We start from the raw sequence: 21,092 nt of genomic DNA on the forward strand, positions 1-21,092 counted from the left end.
CCCCCCCAGGATTTGAATTATAAAAAAAAAATGATTTGTTAATTAACGTGCACTGGGCATTGAACATTTCACAAGGTTAGTGAGAGTAACGTTTGATCAGTGCATACCATAAATTTTTGTTGCCTTCATAGTTGTGAAGGAGGAAAGGAAAATACTCTGTGGTTGCAGTTGTCACTACCTGTATTTGACTCTGTTGTTGCTAACCCCACTATACTATACCGGCTTTTGCGCTTGTTGATCGTTGATCCAGCTGGTTATGATATTTGTGTTGTGTTGTTGCATGCAGGGAGCATCCCTTACATGAAGGGCTCATTTAGGGGAAATTATGACTTTCATACCTCCATTGAAAGATTTTCAATTGCCTTCAATATATTCAGAAATGCAAAAGTTTTATGGATTTCGATTTGGGAATCAGGTGACTGTCAAATTGTCGTTTGGAAAGTCAAAATTTTATGGAACCTTCTGTGAGTATTTCGTTCATTCGTCAATCAATTTGTATATTGTGTCATAAAGAGACCATATCATGACGAAATCATAAAAAAGCATGAAGAAATTATACTGACGGGCTTGAATACAGGACTTGTATACCTCTGTAAGGTTTTTTCCAATTGTGGTTCCGAAAATGTTGTAAATAATATGTAAGTAACGGAAATGTGTATCCTATGACGGTAAATTGAATATTGGTTCATATCAATTTCTGATATAAATTATAAAAATTCAACTCAGTTTATTAATTCAAAACGTTTTCACAGAAAAAACACCTTTGACGTTCCTATAGCAGATAATCATGTACTCCTGTATCCTAGTCAAAGCTCTATTCGTTGTCCATAATTTTAAATTTTTGTAAATTTTTTATAGATTGCAAATAAAAATTTATCACATTCAACAGCGCTTTTCATTGATACTTATCGATTCCAAACAATTTTCAGATGAAAACTAACATCCTGGTCACAAAAAAAAACCATCCTTTTGTTTTGTCGCTCAGGATGTTTTCTAGTTTCAACAAGGTCAATATTAAAATTCAGTACAAGGAATAGAATTCCAATTTCGCGCCCCTCAATTATAAAACAGAAAACTGTTATTAAAAAGTTTTTCTGTATTGACAGTGCGTTTTTAGCGCCATCTCATTGTCACGCATGTTTCCACTGGCCAAAATATAGTCGGTTTTTAGTACTAGCGATATGAGAGCGTTTCCTATCTTTCTACTCTATAATATTTGCACGATACATTTAGCACTCATAGATTTTGGTATTTACAATTCAAATTTTAAAGGAAGTGGACCATATATATATATATATATATATATATATATATATATATATATATATATATATAATCCAGATAATGATCGCAAGTATGTAGTTTCCAAAAATTAAGGGATATCGATCAATAAACAGCAAGATATCTTTACTCTTTATTCATACAGCCAAGCTTTCGAGACTGATTCGTCTCTTCTTCGGGGCAACTGTAAACAATAACATCATTAAACATTAAACAAGGAACGGAAAAAAAAAACTTCAACTACTCACTGAATGCGAGGTTGATCTTTAAGTCAATTCTAACATTCAGTCTTATAACAAAAGGGCACAAATTCATCTATCAACAAAAATCTCATCCACGAAACGTCAAAATCTTTCTTTATCAATGTCTTTCAGTCTACATATAACCCTAAATATTCAGCGGACCATCGAATAATGTTCCACCGGAATATTCCAGAATATACGAATATATAGGACTTAAGTTCTGCGTGTCTGTCTTCTTATTAATTTTACTTTTTTTACTTTTTATATGAATCATTTCTAAAATACATCGTTTTTTATAATTTACATTCATGTCCAGAATTTTTACACCATCTAAATCAATATTATGTGAATATTTGTTAGCATGCACAGATAGAGTACACCTTGGATTGTTCGTTTTAATGTCACTTTCATGCAGGGACATTCGATTTTTTAGCCACTGCGAGGTTTGTCCTACATACGTTTCATGACAGTCTCCACACTCCACTTGGTACACTACATGAGATTTCAGGTTTTTTGGAATTGGGTCTTTCAGTTTCGAATACAAGTTTGACACTCCTTTTTTGCACTGCGACACTATCTTTATGTCCTTATGATCTTTAAAACACTTTTTTATTTTGTTCGTGAGATACGGAATGTTCACTAAGCTTCGGTATTTGATCTGTTCTCCTTCCTCTATGGTGTCCAGTTGTGTTCGACTTTGATTTGGTCTTTCCGATGCAGAAAAAAGAAGTTTCTTCAACATTGTTCTGGGATATGAATTCTCAACTAACAGTTCATACAATTTCTTTATATTTTTTTCTTTGAACGATGGGTCACATATTTTTTCAATTCTCCTTTTTTGTTCTTTTATAAAATTTAGTTTTATATTTATTGGGTGATCTGATAGAAAGTGTATATATTTTCCTGCCGATGTTGTCTTCTTGTACCAGTCTAGTTTTATTTTATTTTCTACTCTACACACCCTGGTGTCTAGGAATGGAACTCAACATTCTTCATCCTCAGTTTCAGCTGTAAATTTTAAATTTTCGTTGAAACTATTAAAAATCTGTAACATCTCTTCGATTCCTATTGAAGGTAGAGCTATTATAAGGTCATCTACAAATTTCTTTATGAATGCCAGTCTAAAAGTTAATTTTGCTATACAAGAATTCAGCACAAAGTCCATCACGTAAGAGTGATTAATTTATTCGGTAACATTTCGAAAGAACTGGTACTAGAAGCAATTGAATCTAATTGGAACAGAATTGAAGAAGTTTGTAATATACCAAAGGAATATTTTAAAGAAATAATCACATTCCTCCTGGAATCAGGCTACTTTATATTTGATGGTAACTTCTATCTGCAATTGTTTGGTTATATAATGGGTTCTAGACTCAGCCCAATTCTGTCTCTTTACGTGATGGACTTTGTGCTGAATTCTTGTATAGCAAAATTAACTTTTAGACTGGCATTCATAAAGAAATTTGTAGATGACCTTATAATAGCTCTACCTTCAACAGGAATCGAAGAGATGTTACAGGTTTTTAATAGTTTCAACGAACATTTAAAATTTACAGCTGAAACTGAGGATGAGGAATGTTCAGTTCCATTCCTAGACACCAGGGTGTGTAGAGTAGAAAATAAAATAAAACTAGACTGGTACAAGAAGACAACATCGGCAGGAAAATATATACACTTTCTATCAGATCACCCAATAAATATAAAACTAAATTTTATAAAAGAACAAAAAAGGAGAATTGAAAAAATATGTGACCCATCGTTCAAAGAAAAAAATATAAAGAAATTGTATGAACTGTTAGTTGAGAATTCATATCCCAGAACAATGTTGAAGAAACTTCCTTTTTCTGCATCGGAAAGACCAAATCAAAGTCGAACACAACTGGACACCATAGAGGAAGGAGAACAGATCAAATACCGAAGCTTAGTGAACATTCCGTATCTCACGAACAAAATAAAAAAGTGTTTTAAAGATCATAAGGACATAAAGATAGTGTCGCAGTACAAAAAAGGAGTGTCAAACTTGTATTCGAAACTGAAAGACCCAATTCCAAAAAACCTGAAATCTCATGTAGTGTACCAAGTGGAGTGTGGAGACTGTCATGAAACGTATGTAGGACAAACCTCGCAGTGGCTAAAAAATCGAATGTCCCTGCATAAAAGTGACATTAAAACGAACAATCCAAGGTGTACTCTATCTGTGCATGCTAACAAATATTCACATAATATTGATTTAGATGGTGTAAAAATTCTGGACATGAATGTAAATTATAAAAAACGATGTATTTTAGAAATGATTCATATAAAAAGTAAAAAAAGTAAAATTAATAAGAAGACAGACACGCAGAACTTAAGTCCTATATATTCGTATATTCTGGAATATTCCGGTGGAACATTATTCGATGGTCCGCTGAATATTTAGGGTTATATGTAGACTGAAAGACATTGATAAAGAAAGATTTTGACGTTTCGTGGATGAGATTTTTGTTGATAGATGAATTTGTGCCCTTTTGTTATAAGACTGAATGTTAGAATTGACTTAAAGATCAACCTCGCATTCAGTGAGTAGTTGAAGTTTTTTTTTTTTTTCCGTTCCTTGTTCAATGTTTAATGATGTTATTGTTTACAGTTGCCCCGAAGAAGAGACGAATCAGTCTCGAAAGCTTGGCTGTATGAATAAAGAGTAAAGATATCTTGCTGTTTATTGATCGATATCCCTTAATTTTTGGAAACTATAGTTTAGCCCCCAAACCCGAACAACATGAAAGAGCACTGGTCGTCCTTGTGGTCAGTAGAGAAGAAGCACAACAAGAATGCCCCATGGATCGAGGCAGAGAGGGAGGCGCAGCGAGACTTACAGGAAATGCCTAGGGTGATTGTGAGTGAAGAAGAGATTAGAATGACAACAAGAAGGATGAAGAACTGGGTGTCCCCAGGTATAGACGGAATCCACAATAACTGGTGGAAGGCATTGACATCTACTCACAAGGCAATGGCGCGCCTTGTGGAAGAATCACTAAAAAACCCGGAGAACATCCCCGCATATTTCACTAGAGGAAAAACCATCATGATTCCAAAAAAAGGAGACCTGTCACAACCTGAAAACTATAGGCCTATCACCTGCCTACCGTCCGCTTACAAGATACTTACATCCACAATAGCCCATAAGATCAACGCACATCTTAAGAACAACAACTTAATGTGCTGGGAACAGAATGGATGCAAAAGCAAGAGCCGTGGCAGCAAAGAACTATTAGTTATCGACAGAGCCGTCACCAAACAGGCTAAGAAGAGAAATAAAAACATCACTGTAGCCTGGATAGATTATCTGAAAGCTTATGACTCTGTTCCGCACTCTTGGCTGATCGAAGTGCTAGAGATCTATAAAATAGAAAAGATGGTACTAAAGATGCTTAAAAGACTAATGGCAACATGGAGGACAACCCTTACAGTGAATGAAGGCAACCATTTGTATGAAACACCAGAGATAAGAATAAGAAGAGGCATCTTCCAGGGAGACGGCCTGAGTCCTCTCTGGTTCTGCTTGGCGCTCAACATTTTGAGCAGAATACTGAACAGATCAGCATACGGTTACACCATTGACGCTCGAACAAAACTAACCCATCTGTTTTACATGGACGACTTAAAGCTCTATGCAAGGGGGCGAGAACAACTGGAGGGCGAGCTGGAGCTTGTGAGAAATTTTAGTGAGGACGTGGGGATGGCACTCGGAATGGAGAATGTGCAACCGTAATAGTAAAGAGAGGAAAGGTGGTGGAAGAGGAGAATATGCAGCTGAAAGATGGCAGACAAATAAAGAATCTGACCACGGAAGAAACGTACAAATACCTGGGCATAGAACAAACCTTTGAAATCAGACAAAAAGAGAATAAGGAAAGAGCCAAAATGGAACTGTATAGAAGATTAAAACTGATACTTAAGACGCAGCTATCCTCGAAAAACAAAATGACGGCCATCAACATCTGGGCTATTCCGTCGTTCACTTACACAGCAGGAACAGTCGCGTGGTCGAGAACGGATTTGCAACTAATCGACAGAAAAATTAGAACCACACTAACCCAATTCGGGCTCTTACATCCCAACTCGGCGATAGAAAGGTTATATTTGCCTAGGAAAGAAGGAGGGCGAGGTCTTTGCTCGATTGAAGACGTCTGTGATAAAGAAAAAATTAACATCAAAAATTATTTCCGAAACATCAACTTACCTGTACATCAATGGGTTACAACACAAGACATCATAACACAGGAGGTGAGCGAGGATCAACAGGATAGAGCAAACTCTGTAGAACAGCTCAGACATAGGTGGCAAAGTAAACAACTACATGGCAGATTCTACACAAGTATGCACCAGGAAGAAATAGATACAGCAGCCTCCAACACATACCTGACTCAAGGTTACCTCTTCCCACAAACGGAAGGAACCATTTTTGTTATTCAAGACCAGGTGGTGCCTACCCGAAACTATACCAAAATTATAATGAAACAGCAAGTAGAAAACACCAAATGTCGACTGTGCAACAAAGCTGAAGAAACCATTCAACACCTACTATCTGGTTGCTCAGTGATCGCCAGCACAAAATATCTGTCACGACGTAATAATATGGGGAAAGTGGTGCATCAGGGGATATGCTTGGAAAAAAATCTATTGAAGAACTTTACTCCGTACCATCTCTACGTCCCAGAACCAGTATTGGAAAACAACGAAATGAAGGTATACTGGGACCTCACGGTCCCTGACTTGGGAACAGAGCACAACAGGCCAGACATGGTTGTGTGGGATAAGATACATAAAACAGCTACGATAATCGACTTTGCCGTCCCACTAGATCACAATCTGAGCAAAACATATGCAGAAAAGATTGGGAAGTATGAAATGTTATCAAGACAGATAAGAGATATGTGGAAGTTAAAAAGAGTCGACATCATACCACTCATCATAAGTGCCAATGGGCTAGTGCTAAAAAAAACCGTACAACATCTGAAGGAACTAGGAATGCACCCCAACACTATCTCATGGATGCAGAAGGCGGTACTATTGGGGACAGTCAACATCGTCCGACAGGTTCTCTTCCCTCACTGAGGAACAATGGAGTCGGATTCTCTCTTGACATGAAAGTGTCCGAGAGACTCTGTACGAAACGCCACATCATGTGTGAAATGTAAAAAAAAAAAAAAATAGTTTAGTAGGATGGTTATCGACCGTTATTAATTCTATGGGAGGTTTTTCAGGATTTCTTGGTCTTTACGGATTAGTTATACACTTTTATATCATCCAACCTTTCGGTAATTTTTATTACCTTTTTCGAGGATCTGTAACATGAATACAGGAAAGTAAGTAACATTATATATATATATATATATATATATATATATATATTCTACTCATATCGGGATATTTCATTTACAAGCCCTATCTTCATGAAATGAATAATAATTCTGGTCTGCGAGAGCAAGCTGCTAGTATAAGATAGCTTCAAAGTTCAACATCACTACTGCATAAGAAGGTACCTATTAGGTATAGTCCCTAGAAGATTGACTCAAGTGCTCTTTTCCATCTACCTGATAATTTTCGGGCCAAGACCAGGTAGAAATAGAGTTCAATAAAACCCACATTGTAGTTTTGTCAACGTCTGAAGCAGAATTATTTTCGCAATAGGATTAAGCATTTTATCGAATTCGATAATCTAGATCTAGCATTACGCTATCACGAACGACTTCCGTTCACAGCGGAAAGAGCCCAGGTTGTGTTTCCGTATGCCACACCTATTATTTCCTTGCAGAGTAACGAAGGTAATTCGGCAATTTCAATATTATGCTTTACCTTTGTGAAAGAAAGGTTTTCGAGTAACTGAAATTTTTGCGCTAATATTGACATATACGGTGCTTGCTGGTAGAGATATTTTTGATGATGTTCGACAATAAATCTTCGCAATCCAGCGTTAAATGTAATTAACTCCACGAAATATTCAGAAAGAAGCATTGAAAATAAAGCTCGCAACTTCAACCTTTCAAAATTGTACGGAATTTTCAAATTGGAGTTGTGTCATTTAATATTATCTAACCTTGATTACTGAAACAAAAGGTTGGGTTCAAACTTAAACTCACCTTGAATTTGAACTGTAGGTAAAACTGGGCCTTAGTGGATCCAATGAATCGAAGTAGCATATTATGCAGATAACATGTCTTGGTATCCTCATCAGATCATATGCAGAATTTGAATTATGTACTTACTTTTGGAAGTTATGTAGAAAACATTAGTTATCAATTAGCCCTTTCTGAACGCCAGTTGTGCAATTCAAGTTCAAGCCTTAGAACATAGATACATGGAATGGGCATTCAGTGCTACGTATGTGTAGTACACGCATTCGATGTTTCTCTGTCTAGCTAGCGTGACACTAAGGCAGTGGCGTTTGATTGAAAAATTCACATGCGTCCTATCTATTCGTACTGAAAATTGATGCGCCAATGATGTCCGAATCAACTGTCTCAATTGTGATTGACGACACTAAGCAACTATCTCACTCCAGTCTTTGGAATGTTCATTTTCCATTCCATGTATCCATGTTCTAAGGTTCAAGCTGGATTTAAATTTGTACCCAGCAAAACCATTGTATAAAGACCACTTTTGGTCTTTTTACAATGGCCAATCTTGGACATTTCCGTACAATTTTGATAGGTTAGACTAGGTTCAATGTGGAACGCGGTTAGAATTTGAACTGTACAATCGGGGCCTAAGGATTGTAACATTCTCGAATAATGATTTCGTGCATAAGTTCATTTGACGAACATAAGGTACATATTTATTGGTTTTCTATCCCCTCTAGCACTATTCAGAAGCACGAAAAGACAATTTTTGTTATAAGTATGTTTAAAAGACGAACATACATATCTACTTCAACCTGAAACTACTCGAAAATGGTTCATTTTTGGATGATATATAAACATATTCAGAATATTATTTATTATTTCGATAAGTTACGTTTTGAAAAACTGACCCGTAGTAAATCCGAAGAATTAAAGAAGCGTCTGCATATAATAGGTTCAATATAATAGCATCAATTGCAGTTATGAAGAAAAACCGATTAGCGTACGACCCTGAAATTTCTGCGTTACTTTTAACCCACTCCGTCCGTATAATTGTATTCAATTTCAACATGATTCCAAATTTTCTTCTTCATGTTTCCAATTCAAATAATCATTGAGTTATGAATGTTGGACGTTATTAAAAAATATGTAGGTTGTATGTATGACAGCTACAAGGTAGTACACAACTCCATTATAAGTTAGTTCGAATTATGTTCAATAATCCGAAAGAGAATTTGACAATTCCAAGAATTTGCTGGGTGTTCTTCAATGCGTTCTTCAGAATCTAATGATCATAAAATTAGAAAATTTCAGTGCTAGTATACAAATATTTCCGTGAATTCATCAATGAAATTGATAAACTTAAAGTAGTTATGACAATATTGGCTTTTTCAAAAGTTCATGTATTTCCATTTATGCGGGGAATATTTTATGAATGAATTTTATGCATGAATGAACACTATAAACAGTTCATTCATGATGCCGAAGTGAACATTCTTAAAATGTCAGTGGCGTTTCAAAAGATTTCTATATACATACCTAATTGTCTAAAACATATTTAATTAGGATATTGAAACATTTATGAATTATGCGATATTAAATCGGCAAATACTACACATTATTATCTTTCTTTACTCAACGATGAAAAACGTAGATTCTTTCAATCGTTAGAACTGTGCCGTTTTCTGTGCGATAAAAGTCGGAAGTGTGTTTTCGAGAATGACCCCCAATCCTTGCTCGTTGCATCCAAACAATAATTATTAGCAAAGAACGCGGCTCTGCGGGCTCTGTCGTTGAGTTTACGTCACCCGAGAGCTCGGTTACAGTCTCGATTGAATGGCTTGTGAACACAATTCGCATCCTTCATTTCCTTGAATGTACTCCGTTTCATTCATGATGGCTGCCTTCCATTCATAAAAAGCTGAGGCGCAGTTCAGCTTTTAGCCGACCTGCGCGCCACCATCGCTGTATGATTCTCCGACCCGCGCTAGATCTAGTGTAGCGTTGACGTTGGTGGAGGGCTGTTGCTGCCTTTCGTTAGTCGATTTCTAAACTGTTTCATCTAATGTGCCTGGATTACTTCACTTCTGTTTCTATGAACGCGCCATTAGAAACGTAAAGCAACGCTGTGATTATTGTGTGTTTTAAAATGGTTCGTGAACGAATGAAAAGTGCGGATTTTTTATGTTTGACGACTTCTTACGGTCCAACGACGGAAGTTTCGACCAAAGTGTTAAAGTGAGTCCAGCCTATTAACATGTTTCTTGTAGGCATTTAGGATTATTAAGCTTTCTGGTATTCAGTGTGCGAACGAATGGTTTCGTGTGCCTCGACCTCGGCACTTACGTGCATATGACATTGAGCTGTAGGTGTGTGTCCATTCACTAACACAATCGGCACTCGCCGTTTCATGACTGTACGAAACTGGTCGTCGTAATATCCCTGTGCTATCTCGTATGATATACGGACGGATTTTACAGCCACGTCTCAAATCTCAAAATCGTAATTAATTGAGTCGAACCAGCGTACAGTTAGAGCTTAGCATAGTTTCCTGGCGCAGATTGCTCACTTCCTGTCTAGATTTCTCTAACAGTTGTGCGTTTGTGGCAACTTTCCTAAGATAGGATGTTGACGTATCGAATTTCTTTGAGAATTTGTGCTTCCGGGTTGTTGGCGGTGTTAAAAAAAGGGCTCGGGTGGAAACGTGGCTGGTCGAACCGTATGCCAGGTGTGCGTTGACGATCATGGAGACCCTTGACGCACCCACTCCCGGCGTGGGCTGCCAACCCACGACGGTTCAGTGTGGTGCCCAAAACAACCGACTGCCTCGTACTGTCGTCGCTTACATATTCATGAAAAGCTGGTGCTAGTTTGAAGTAGATATTTCAGTAGCGGTGCATGTGGGAGGGAATTCGAACGAAAGTATTGCTTCGGAAACGGTCCGAAATGATCCTAACATACTTAGTGTGGAAAATTTCTCTTGGTAATCACAAATAAATTCAGAAATATTCAATGGGTACCCCGCTCAAACAGAAAATGTCATATATATGTCGGCATCAGTTGGTGAAATTATTCAATTGATCTCTGCGACCCTACGCACCATTACATCATAATGAAAGGACGGGCGTTTGTAGTAACTTTGCATCCCGTTATCGAGTTTAACGTTATTTTATCTTTTCATCCTGACCTAGAGAACGCAGATATGTCTTGAAAGTTTTCCGAGAAAAAATATCATTTGTGAAAAACTTTTTGATCTTTGATATCCATAAAGCCCACATAAACAGTCCAGCCCAGTTTTTCTGTTCATATTAGTATTTCCGGAAAAAGTTGAGGGAAATTATTCATTCGGAGGGAAGACCTCTTGATTTCATTGAAAGTGATGGATGTAAAAAGAGTTTTTCATAACAAAATTTATCAGTATGAAATGTAACAAAGTGTAAGAGTATAATGTTGAACAAGGACACTAGTAATTTTAAGAAATGAAGGGCAGACGATTTGAATATCCTATCAACCGAAATTCATTCTGAAATTCTATCAGTTAATGCTTCTTAATCATATTTCAAACGAGTCATCCCGAAACTACGCTAAACAATTTTTTTCCGCATAATCATGAAAGAAATTCGAAAACCTTAAAAATGATGTGCCACTTGACCCTCATTGCTATCCTTGGGGGGTTTGTTATTCCGCTTAGGAAAATGAATGAGCAATCAAAATTTGTCCTCCACATAAAAATTGACCAATTTCGGATTTACCCGGAAAAATTCTTACTTGCGGAAATATCGATGTTACACTCGTCTGACACCTACGAATTTGCAATAATAGGATTTTCCCCAAGTAATAATGAACCATTTACATCTTATGGAAATAAACTTTTAGATAGGCCACCCGGTGCAAACACTGATTCTAGTTAGGTTCAGTCGATTGAATTAAAAAAAGTCTTGTTTTTAATATATATATGCATATGCAATACGTAACTATGTATATATAGGATATTATTCCCTGGGGAAGTGAATTTTCGCTTTAACTGATCTGAATTCTTGTTCCGAAAACGGATCACTGAAATATAGACATCCAAAAACCGAGAAATTTGGACTCAGGGTCAGAAATAATTCACTCAAAACGACACTCAAATTAATGATTTTCGCGTAAATTTAAAAAAGGTATGTTTTTCAATAAAGTCTTTTCATAGTGTGAAAAATACGAAAATCTCAGTTTCTTCAAAAATATATATATATATTTTCTGAATACCTAATCGTTTATGCGGAATGAAAATCTACTTGGATACGGCGATCAACCGTGAATTTGAAGGTAATCGAATTTTTACTATCAAGTTTCTCCTGGTACATTCGCTCTGTAAGAATAGAATGAAGCCTCAGCAGTAATACTTCATTAGGGTGTTCCGGCCGTAGAGGTTCTAGAGTTTTCTTGAACAGGATATTAATTTCCTCTCAATTTATCATATCCGGTAGTTAATTCGTGACTGGAGTTTTTTAACCTGTGAACCTGATTTAGAGTTTTATATCGCTGAAGGATCAACATTCCAGTAAATCATTGTTTGTAATTATCAAAATTGAGGATAAATAATCCCCATTCGAGTGTTCATGCCTATCTGAGAAGGTTCTCTCCCAGATGACAACTACGAGTATATATAGATACATAATATGTCGTGGTATCTACATAAATTTGTAAGGAGACTCGTAACAAGATTGTTGGTTTATCGAGAGGTTTATGGTAAAACACTTAATGTCATTTTTATTGGAATTCGCTCGGGAATTCTTTCAGTAAATTATACGTAGGAGCAGGGGAATTTTCTTCTTTCGAACTTGTTCACCTACGTTTCGAACTTGTTCACCTACTTCTTGGAAGCACTGACAAAATGATATGGCATGAAAATGGTGGAATCGCTTTCCTCAACCATTAATAGGTTTGTTCGTAGTGGCAATTCCCAACTAATCCACAACTGGCGTTCCCCCACCACTGAGAATCCGAGATCGGTCCTGGATTCGGGCGCTCTACGAACGGCAATTCAACGCGTTTTGCCGCCAAATTTTGAATTTGATTCAGGGGCTGGAGCGCAATAAAAAAAAGGTTTATGAGTATGATCCTTTCGTTTTGGTCGTTTCGGATTATTCCAAAACGGAAATTATACCTAGTTTGTTTGCATATTGGTAGTTGCGGATGGCGTATCAATTCTAATATAAGAACCATCGATGGCACCAATCACCCCTGGGAAACCTCTGCTTCGATAATAGGCCTCAATTTCATTTTTTTCCTGGCTGTTTGGCCACTTTATAACTTCGGCCGAAAGGTTTGATAAAAAGAATCATTTTATTTATGATTTTTCTCAGGGTGCTTAAAGAAATGTCATACATATCCGCCACATCCCTGAAGGAGGCACTCTCATGGCCAGAAAACCACAAAAATACCACGACATACTCAAAAGTCGTTATTTTGCCAAACTCTCCCACCTGGTACGAATAGTACTCAGAATGTTCAAATCTCTCCACAATATTATTCAACACTCCACGTGATACTCTAAAATGTTTCAAAAACTCTATATCACTGTAAGATCGCACTGTCTGAATATAATTTTCATTTCTCCGACTGGGTTCTCCTTGAGTTAGTAAGACAAAAATCTCTTCATCACTACTTGATGAGTACACAATTCATCTCTTGAAGAAAATCTAAATACCTCATATTCAACGCAGCAATTAAGTCCGAATATATCCAAAATCAAATGACTTCACCTGTTATAACAGTTTCGAAAGTTATAACTTTCGGAACTGTTCTGATTCTGATCCTCTGCACATGCCCGACAGTTCAGGATTTTTAGTTCACAGCTTGAGTCGTGAATTTTTCAAACGGTCGTGGTTTGATACATAACGGCCTCTGCGAACAGCCGACTGTCAGTTCTGAATCAGAAATTACGACACTACGAACGCAAATATTGAATTGCGCATGCTCTGTACAGTTCGGGACAGTTTGGGACTACTCTACGAACAAACCTAGTATCTTTCGAACGATTATTACATTGAATACTAGTTTTCCTGTTGAATTTTATTCCGATGTTGATTTGATTTACATACTCACTCCCGAGCTTACATCTCGACTTACTCACATGTTGCACTACTTTTACCTTATACATTGTCGAGTAGTCACCGGATGTAAAGGGACCTCAAAATGATTCTCCGAATATTCTCACTTTAAAATTAAAATTCTCATGTACAGGGTGTGTCTCTGACTCGCACGAATATTTTGACAGTAGGTTTCTTGACGTCAAAAGAAAACATTTTCGAATTTGGAGATATAGCCATTTTGAGTTTTTATAATAAGCGAGATAATAAGCTAGTTATGCCACCCCTGGAAACCTGACACTGAAGTTTCTCCTCGAGTTTCTCCAAGAATTACATATACCATTTCAACATTCGAATTAAGCTACTATATATATTAAAAAATCGTGAATAAACTCACTTTTTTTATTCCATTTGGTCAACTAAGTTGTATTTATAACACAATAAAAGAGTTCTTGCAATAACGTTGGATACTCGGTTGGATATAAATATTAAATATTTTTCTCTTGATATGTATTTATCACCATTATGTAACCATTCATTTTCCTTATTCATTTCATTTCGTACAACAATTACCAGTTTCAAACATAACCCCTTTCATTTCATATCATAACTATTATTTTCTTTTAACGTTCAAACCGAGGTTCAAACGTTCTTCGTATTTACCAAGTTAACAAACATAGAACAACCCCCTTCAACCTAGCAGAACCACTTTTAAATGTTGAACTTTTTTTTGCGGCCATAATTTTAGGCTAATTTATTTCCCTAGTGAGAATTTTTTGCTCTCCAACTATTGGAGAAATTGGGGGTTTCGGTAACCCAACCCGTCAATAGCCAGACAAAACCGATAATAGATTGTTTATCCAGAATTTGATTACATCATATTTTCAGGGTAGCCTTAAGGTAATTTGTTACCCAAGTAAAAAATTGTGGGAGAAACTAGGAGAAACTGCGAGATCTGCAAGATTAAAGTTATGGCACCAAGATTAAATCGATAACCAATTGTTATCTAGAAATCTGATTACATAATAATTTCAAGCCCATTTTTGGCTCTCATATAAACCTACTGCGGATTTCTCTTGAATGGGTTTTTTTTAAGGGTTCTGCTAGTAATACCTCGGCTAATACAATTTACAATTGGAGGACAAAAAAATTATTACTCGGGTAATAAATAAGCTAAATTCTGGACCTGAAAATATGATGTAAGTAAATAGATTCTGGATGAACACTTAATTATCGGTTTCGTCCGGCTTAAGACGGGTTGGGTTAACGGAACCCCCGATTTCTCCAATAATTGGAGAGCAAAAAATTTCTCACTAGAGTAATAAATTAGCCTTGAATTAACCTGAAAACATGGTGTGATCAGAATTTAGATAAAAATTGTATTAGCGGTTTGGTCTAGGGATTGGTTCTGCTCGCTTGACGGTAAAAGTTCGCAGAACTCTTTTTGCGAGTCTTTTTGTTTTGAAAACAACGCATTCAAGAGAAATCCGCAGTAGCTTCGAATAATTAGCCTGAGAATATGATGTAACCAGATTCTGTACAAACAATCGATTATTTATCGATTTTGTCGAAACCCCCAATTACTCCAATAATTGGAGAGCATTACCCTCACTAGGGTAATAAATTAGCCTGAAAGTATGGTGTGATCTGGATAAATATTGTAGATTCTGGATAAATATTGTATTAGCGGTTTGGTTCTGTTAGCTTGACGGTAAAGCTAGCAGAACCCTTTTTTTTAAGAACGCATTCAAGAGAAATCCGCAGTAGGTTCGAATGAGAGCCTAAAATGGGCCTAAAATTATGATAATATCCGATTTCTGCTAAATGTTATATTAGCTTCTGGGTTCTTCTAGGTTTACGTTAAGCCAGCAGAACCCCCAATTTCTCCAAAATTTAGGGAGCAAACTTTTTTAATTGGGGTAATAAATTAGCAGAAAATTATGGCCGCAAAAAAAATCCAAAATTCGGAAGTGGTTCTGCTAGCTTAATGGGGATCATAGAACACTATAATTCTCTTCAAAATAACAAGCTACATCTATGGCCCAACACGAGCCAACAAATCTTTAATGTGTTCATTTTCTTGGATAATTCTATGTACCTATCCTGTGAACAGAGGGTGTATCAACCCTAGGTACCCAATTTTTCTAATTACACAGATATTTTGTCAAGTTTTTCTTATCTTTTAATATCAGATTACTTGAAAACGACGCATATAGAAAATACAAAGAATACTTCTATTTTCCAAAATAGTCAAATATCCATTACTGAGCCTTCAATTTACTGTTGAGAGTTGGGTTCTTTGAATTTCTGTTATTTTTATGGTCATAACTTGGGTCATAATGAGGAAACTGGAAGATTTGGGTGGCATATTGTGTTTGGAGATTCACATCACATAATTGACAAACAGTGCAAATTATATTCCGAAAATCATTTCATTCGGTAAAATCGTTTGTGAGATATAATTAAATATCTCATTTTTTTAAATGAATTTTTAACAGCCTAGGGAACAGGAAGAAGTGTTTTTTTTTTTATCTCAGGAATATTCTGTTATATCCACAAGGCTTTTTAACGCTTAAACAATTGTCAAAAAATTCAAATACGTGGTTAATGTCTAAATATTCCGAAGACACTGGAATAGTAAAAAGTGTCAAAATAGGAAGCACTATGAGAATTCGCATATCATAAAACACCGGTGTACCAAATTCAGTGATTTTTGCGATTTTCGGATTTTCGTATGACCGGATCCTAAGATAAACAAAAAAAAACTACTTTTAGGATCGAAATGTAGGGGACTGTAGCTCCGAAAGAGGAAGGCCTCATAGCAAAAATCGAAAATAGGGCTCTCCCCGGGGCTCTCCTGATTTTATCACGAGAATCTGCGGCCTTCTGTTACATTAATTTCGGCACAACCAGGTTCTGAAATCGTTGATCCCATAATGGTATATATATATATATATATACATATATATATATACATATATATATATATATATATATATAATATAATATATAATATATACTGCTATATAGTTTTCATTGTTGAACAATGCAATCTAGGTTTTTTGCATAATCTTTATTTTCGAGAAATATAGTGATATTAAAATTTCGATGTTGCGAAGGACAAAAAATCAACATGAAAGTACACACTTCACGTTTTTGGGACAAGACAAATAGCAAGTGAAAACAAAATTTCTTCCCGGCATTTTCTCAGAATCTGCTCAAAGAAATTCGATGCAAAAAATTAATTTCATCTGACTACGAGGTTTTCCGAGGGTTTTTTATCCCAGCTAATTTTGAAATTCGAAAATTCAGGAAGACAACAACACAAAAATTTACGAAATTATTCGATCGAAAATTGTGGAGTTTCGTATATTTGGTTCAGTGTGTAGCTCAAATCAGAAGTTTTGAAAATTTGTATGTTCAATACTCAATACTTATTGATTCTCTTATCACGCCTACTGTGCTGGATGCCCTGCCCTTATTTTCAGCGTGATGATTATGTTTCTAACAATTGTTTCTTGATTTCAGCTGGAGAGGACGATGACGGACCAGAACGAAGCCTGGATAGGCCCTTAGGAACGGCCTCATGGATAGCCATGGAGGCCAATCCATGCCGCGTGCGCATCGACCTCGGGCGCCAATAATGAGCACACCCGTGCCATTGACAGCACCCCTAGGTCCGCTGCGGCCACCACAGCCGGTCACGCTGATTGCCCCACGCCCAAAAAATGAACGGGCCACCAACGAGTACGTTGAGACCCCATTCCGAGCAACTCCCCCAAGTCCACCACCGACGCCGCCTAGGGCGCCAAGGCCGAGACGCCTGGACATCCCGCCGCCCCTTCCTCCCATTACCAAGCAGCCACCTTCGAGCCTCAGCTTCCAGAAAGAGCGGTCGGACCAGTGTATGCAAAGTACTTCAATTATCTGTTCGGAGTGCGGTAGATGCCGTTGTGCCAGTTGCCAGCGGCCAAGACCGCTGCCCGAAAAGTGGGTTTGCGGAAACTGTTTGTTATCCGCGGACACCATCATTGACTACACGTCGTGCTTGTGTTGTGTTAAAGGACTATTTTATCACTGTTCAGAAACGGACGGCGGTGATAGCGAGTCATGTGCGGACAATCCATGCGGTTGTGGACCAAATAAGCGGGCGGCCAGATGGGGCTGTCTTTGCGCTCTCACGTGCGTCCTCCCCTGCCTGTGGCTATATTGGCCTCTGCGAGGTTGTAAGCGGGTTGTTGAGGTGTGTTATGCGCAACATTCGAGGTCGGGCTGCCGGTGCCAGCCTTCTGTGCCTACCCCTGAAAAGAGGCTCTTGGATTCAAGTCCGGATCTTTAGTGTGTGGTGATATGCACCAGGGAATTGAGCGGGGCACCTACAACAACTGGCCACGCCGCCCTCTCGACTTTGCCATATCTCTTTCGAAGATAAGCCTCTGTCGCGACTGCCTAATGAGTACCTATACTACTATACTTTATACATTATTAATTTATTTTTGTAAATATTTAGGTATACCTTGGTATAACTTGTCTAAAAAAAGATATTCCGTGCTTGTTAAGAGTGTCTCCAGCGATACGTCATGTTGCAAATACGCATTTCAATAGAACACTGAACATCATTCACATCACTCTTTCAAACTTGGAAGTATTCAGATCCGTAGAAATGACTTTGTTGTTGAGTGAGGTGCCGTCTTGGTCAAGTTCGATGTAATCAAAATTTGCAGGTAGTCGGTTACTATCAGTTGTGTGTAATTTATCGTTGGGGGCATCAGACTTCCAGTATTATCTAGTCCTGTGCGCTCACTGTGCCGCTACCATCTAGGGCGGTCGGTTTATAATATATTTACTTTTATATATATTTATGTGAACCGGCAGCCTCAATCAGTCAAAACCTGGTGGCATCCGACGCTGTAAGCCTTCCGGGAATTCGATGCGGCTATTTATGAAACTGAGTGCTTGTGTGCCTGTATGAATGTTCACCACCTCGATATTCTCCGATGAACATCGCTCCACGATTTTGGGTGTTGCCGAATGCTTTTGAATCGGAATCGAAACGAAATTAACTAATCTGATCGATTTTTTCACTCAATCATTCCAGAATGTTTGTTTTTGCTTAGATAGTCAATGTAGATAACACAGGAAGTCAGATTAGAACTCGGGTTAGAATGTTTGATACTTTTGCGGTAAATCTTCAAAATTCTAACTGATAGTCCGGCAGGAAAGAGCTTTTATTGAAATTGTTTTCTTTCGTTCGTTTGTTATTATCCCTCAATCTCAAAATGAATTTCAGAATGCATGCTGTGCTAGGATAACGAAAAATCCGAGTGTTTCCTCACTTGTACGTACAAAATGGTTAGGCAAGTCCGAGGCAAATCATACAAATGTCAGTTCTATCTGTCGAATGAATATTTATCCTCGATACATGAAAAAACTCAAAATCTTCGTTGTAGTTTGTTCGATGCTGACTATACAGGGCGAATAGATTTTTAACATTTGTGTGGGTAAAACACCAGGGTTCATTCATTTCATATCGGTCCATTTCGGTCTCGATTTCGGTTCATATGCTCTCAATACATTTTCAGCTATAAATTACATCTTCTTCGGATGTTGCTCTATGAAAACTATAGTGCAAATTCTCTAGTTGTTATTATCTTTTTGAATATGAAATCCTGAAAGTCAATGTGTACCTTTTGCATAATCCCGAGAAAACCGCGAAATTGGCGAAAACGAATACGAAAGAAAAAAAATCTTTAACCATGTCGAAATGGTTTTATCGTTTGAAGGCGATATTCCCTAGTAAACATGATTATGATATATTAATTTAATATTGACATGAATCAATTATCCAACCGTCCAAAATAATTCAAATTGATAAATCAAATGGAGATATCTCAAAATAGACTGGATGAGCGACCAATAGTAATTTTATTGGAACGGTTTACCTTAGATCAAGTGAGAAAACACGTCAGATGTTTCAGATGTGGGAACAGTTTGTGATGATTGAAGTGGAAATTATCGTTAGGGCATTCAAAAAATGAACGAATATATATTTTATGAAATGATAACAATTTCATTGTTGAACGCCTCCTGGAAGCTGGTTTTTTGGAGAACATCGAGGTGACTTTCATTTTATGAGAGGTTCGAGGGTAAGCTGTACTATGTACATCTAATACTCAACTAAAAAATAACGCATATATTGAATATTTTTACAAAATATCTGTTGTGCACGTAAAAGTTGGTTGTTAAAGTTTAGCTTCCAGTAAGTTGAAGTAACAATTTACTACCAGACGTGGGGACTTGAATTTTATTTGAAATTATTTTGTATTAAAAAGTCAACGCCTGACTGTGATAAAGGGAAAGAGATAAGCTAGACTTTATCAAAGAACTCTTTATTCGCATAATCGTTCGTGAAACGATACATACATTAGAGGAGTTATCTCGATAGCTATTCGATGTGGATACAAGATGAATAAATGAAAATTTTCAACAGTTATAAGATGTTATACCATATGTATTAATATCAAGAGCTCTTCAAATATCAGACTTTGTAAAATTAGTTTTCCCTTATGTTTTCATCGTTTCTTATCTAACCATTTCATTGTTAGAATTTTCATGTTAAACGAATATCATCAATGTGGTAATGAGTACTGATTACTCAAACTGTACGATGACTTCTGGTGGATAACTCTCGAACTGTGTGTTGGTCCTTTAAGTAGAAAATTTCGGATATTTTTTTATTACGTGTACTCACCTTATTTTTGTTATGGTTGTGTTCATAGGCGTCCATCGAGAAATGTGCTATTGAAAATGTAATTCATAATCCATTCCAATTTTGTTCTTCCTTTTCAAGTCACTTTCGACACAGTAGTTTTCTTTGTGATATATATATATATATATATATATATATATATATATATATATATATATATATATATATATATATATATATATATATATATATATATATATATATATATATATATATATATATATATATATATATATATATATATATATATATATATATATATATATATATATATAATATAGAGTTTTCTATTTTTGGGATCGCAGTAGTAAATGAAAAAAAGAGTACTTTCAAAAATGGAGAACTCTATACAAGTTCCTACTCAGCAATTATATCTCCTATATATATATATATATACCGACAGAAAATAAGGGGTTATGGGAATGATCAAATTGAATATTGAGCTTCTCTTTTATTCAAACGTCGACGTTTCGGTCCCGTTTGGGACCTTCTTCAGGACTCTACAATAACAGAGAAAATGAAACGCATTCATCGCACATAGTAAAAATTTACCGGAAAATAGAGAGTAAATGGATAACCATTCTGATGTTATCTCGGATGTAATATTGCAAAAGCAGGCCAACAA

The 21,092-nt window shown here is 36.6% G+C and overlaps 2 protein-coding genes across 4 annotated transcripts; both read left to right on the plus strand.

The window, feature by feature from the left end:
• Positions 1 to 5,309: 5,309 nt before the first annotated feature.
• LOC123310341 lies at positions 5,310 to 6,620 on the plus strand. The gene has a single exon (XM_044893806.1). The coding sequence runs from the start codon at positions 5,310 to 5,312 to the stop codon at positions 6,618 to 6,620; it is 1,311 nt and encodes a 436-aa protein (XP_044749741.1).
• A 2,858-nt stretch (positions 6,621 to 9,478) lies between these two features.
• On the plus strand, positions 9,479 to 20,553 carry LOC123309283 (protein sprouty). 3 transcript variants are annotated; one of them, XM_044892316.1, is made up of 2 exons: positions 9,479 to 9,989; positions 17,227 to 20,553. In XM_044892316.1, exon 2 carries the CDS (start codon positions 17,285 to 17,287, stop codon positions 18,035 to 18,037), a length of 753 nt encoding a protein of 250 aa, XP_044748251.1. In that variant the 5' UTR covers positions 9,479 to 9,989; positions 17,227 to 17,284; the 3' UTR covers positions 18,038 to 20,553. The 3 variants fall into 3 exon arrangements, with proteins under 3 accessions (XP_044748251.1, XP_044748249.1, XP_044748250.1); XM_044892314.1 differs by having other exon boundaries at positions 9,482 to 9,993; XM_044892315.1 differs by having other exon boundaries at positions 9,485 to 9,862.
• The last annotated feature ends 539 nt before the right edge of the window (positions 20,554 to 21,092 follow it).

This window comes from Coccinella septempunctata, chromosome 3 (assembly GCF_907165205.1).
Source record: "Coccinella septempunctata chromosome 3, icCocSept1.1, whole genome shotgun sequence".
Taxonomy (NCBI): Eukaryota; Metazoa; Arthropoda; class Insecta; order Coleoptera; family Coccinellidae; genus Coccinella; species Coccinella septempunctata.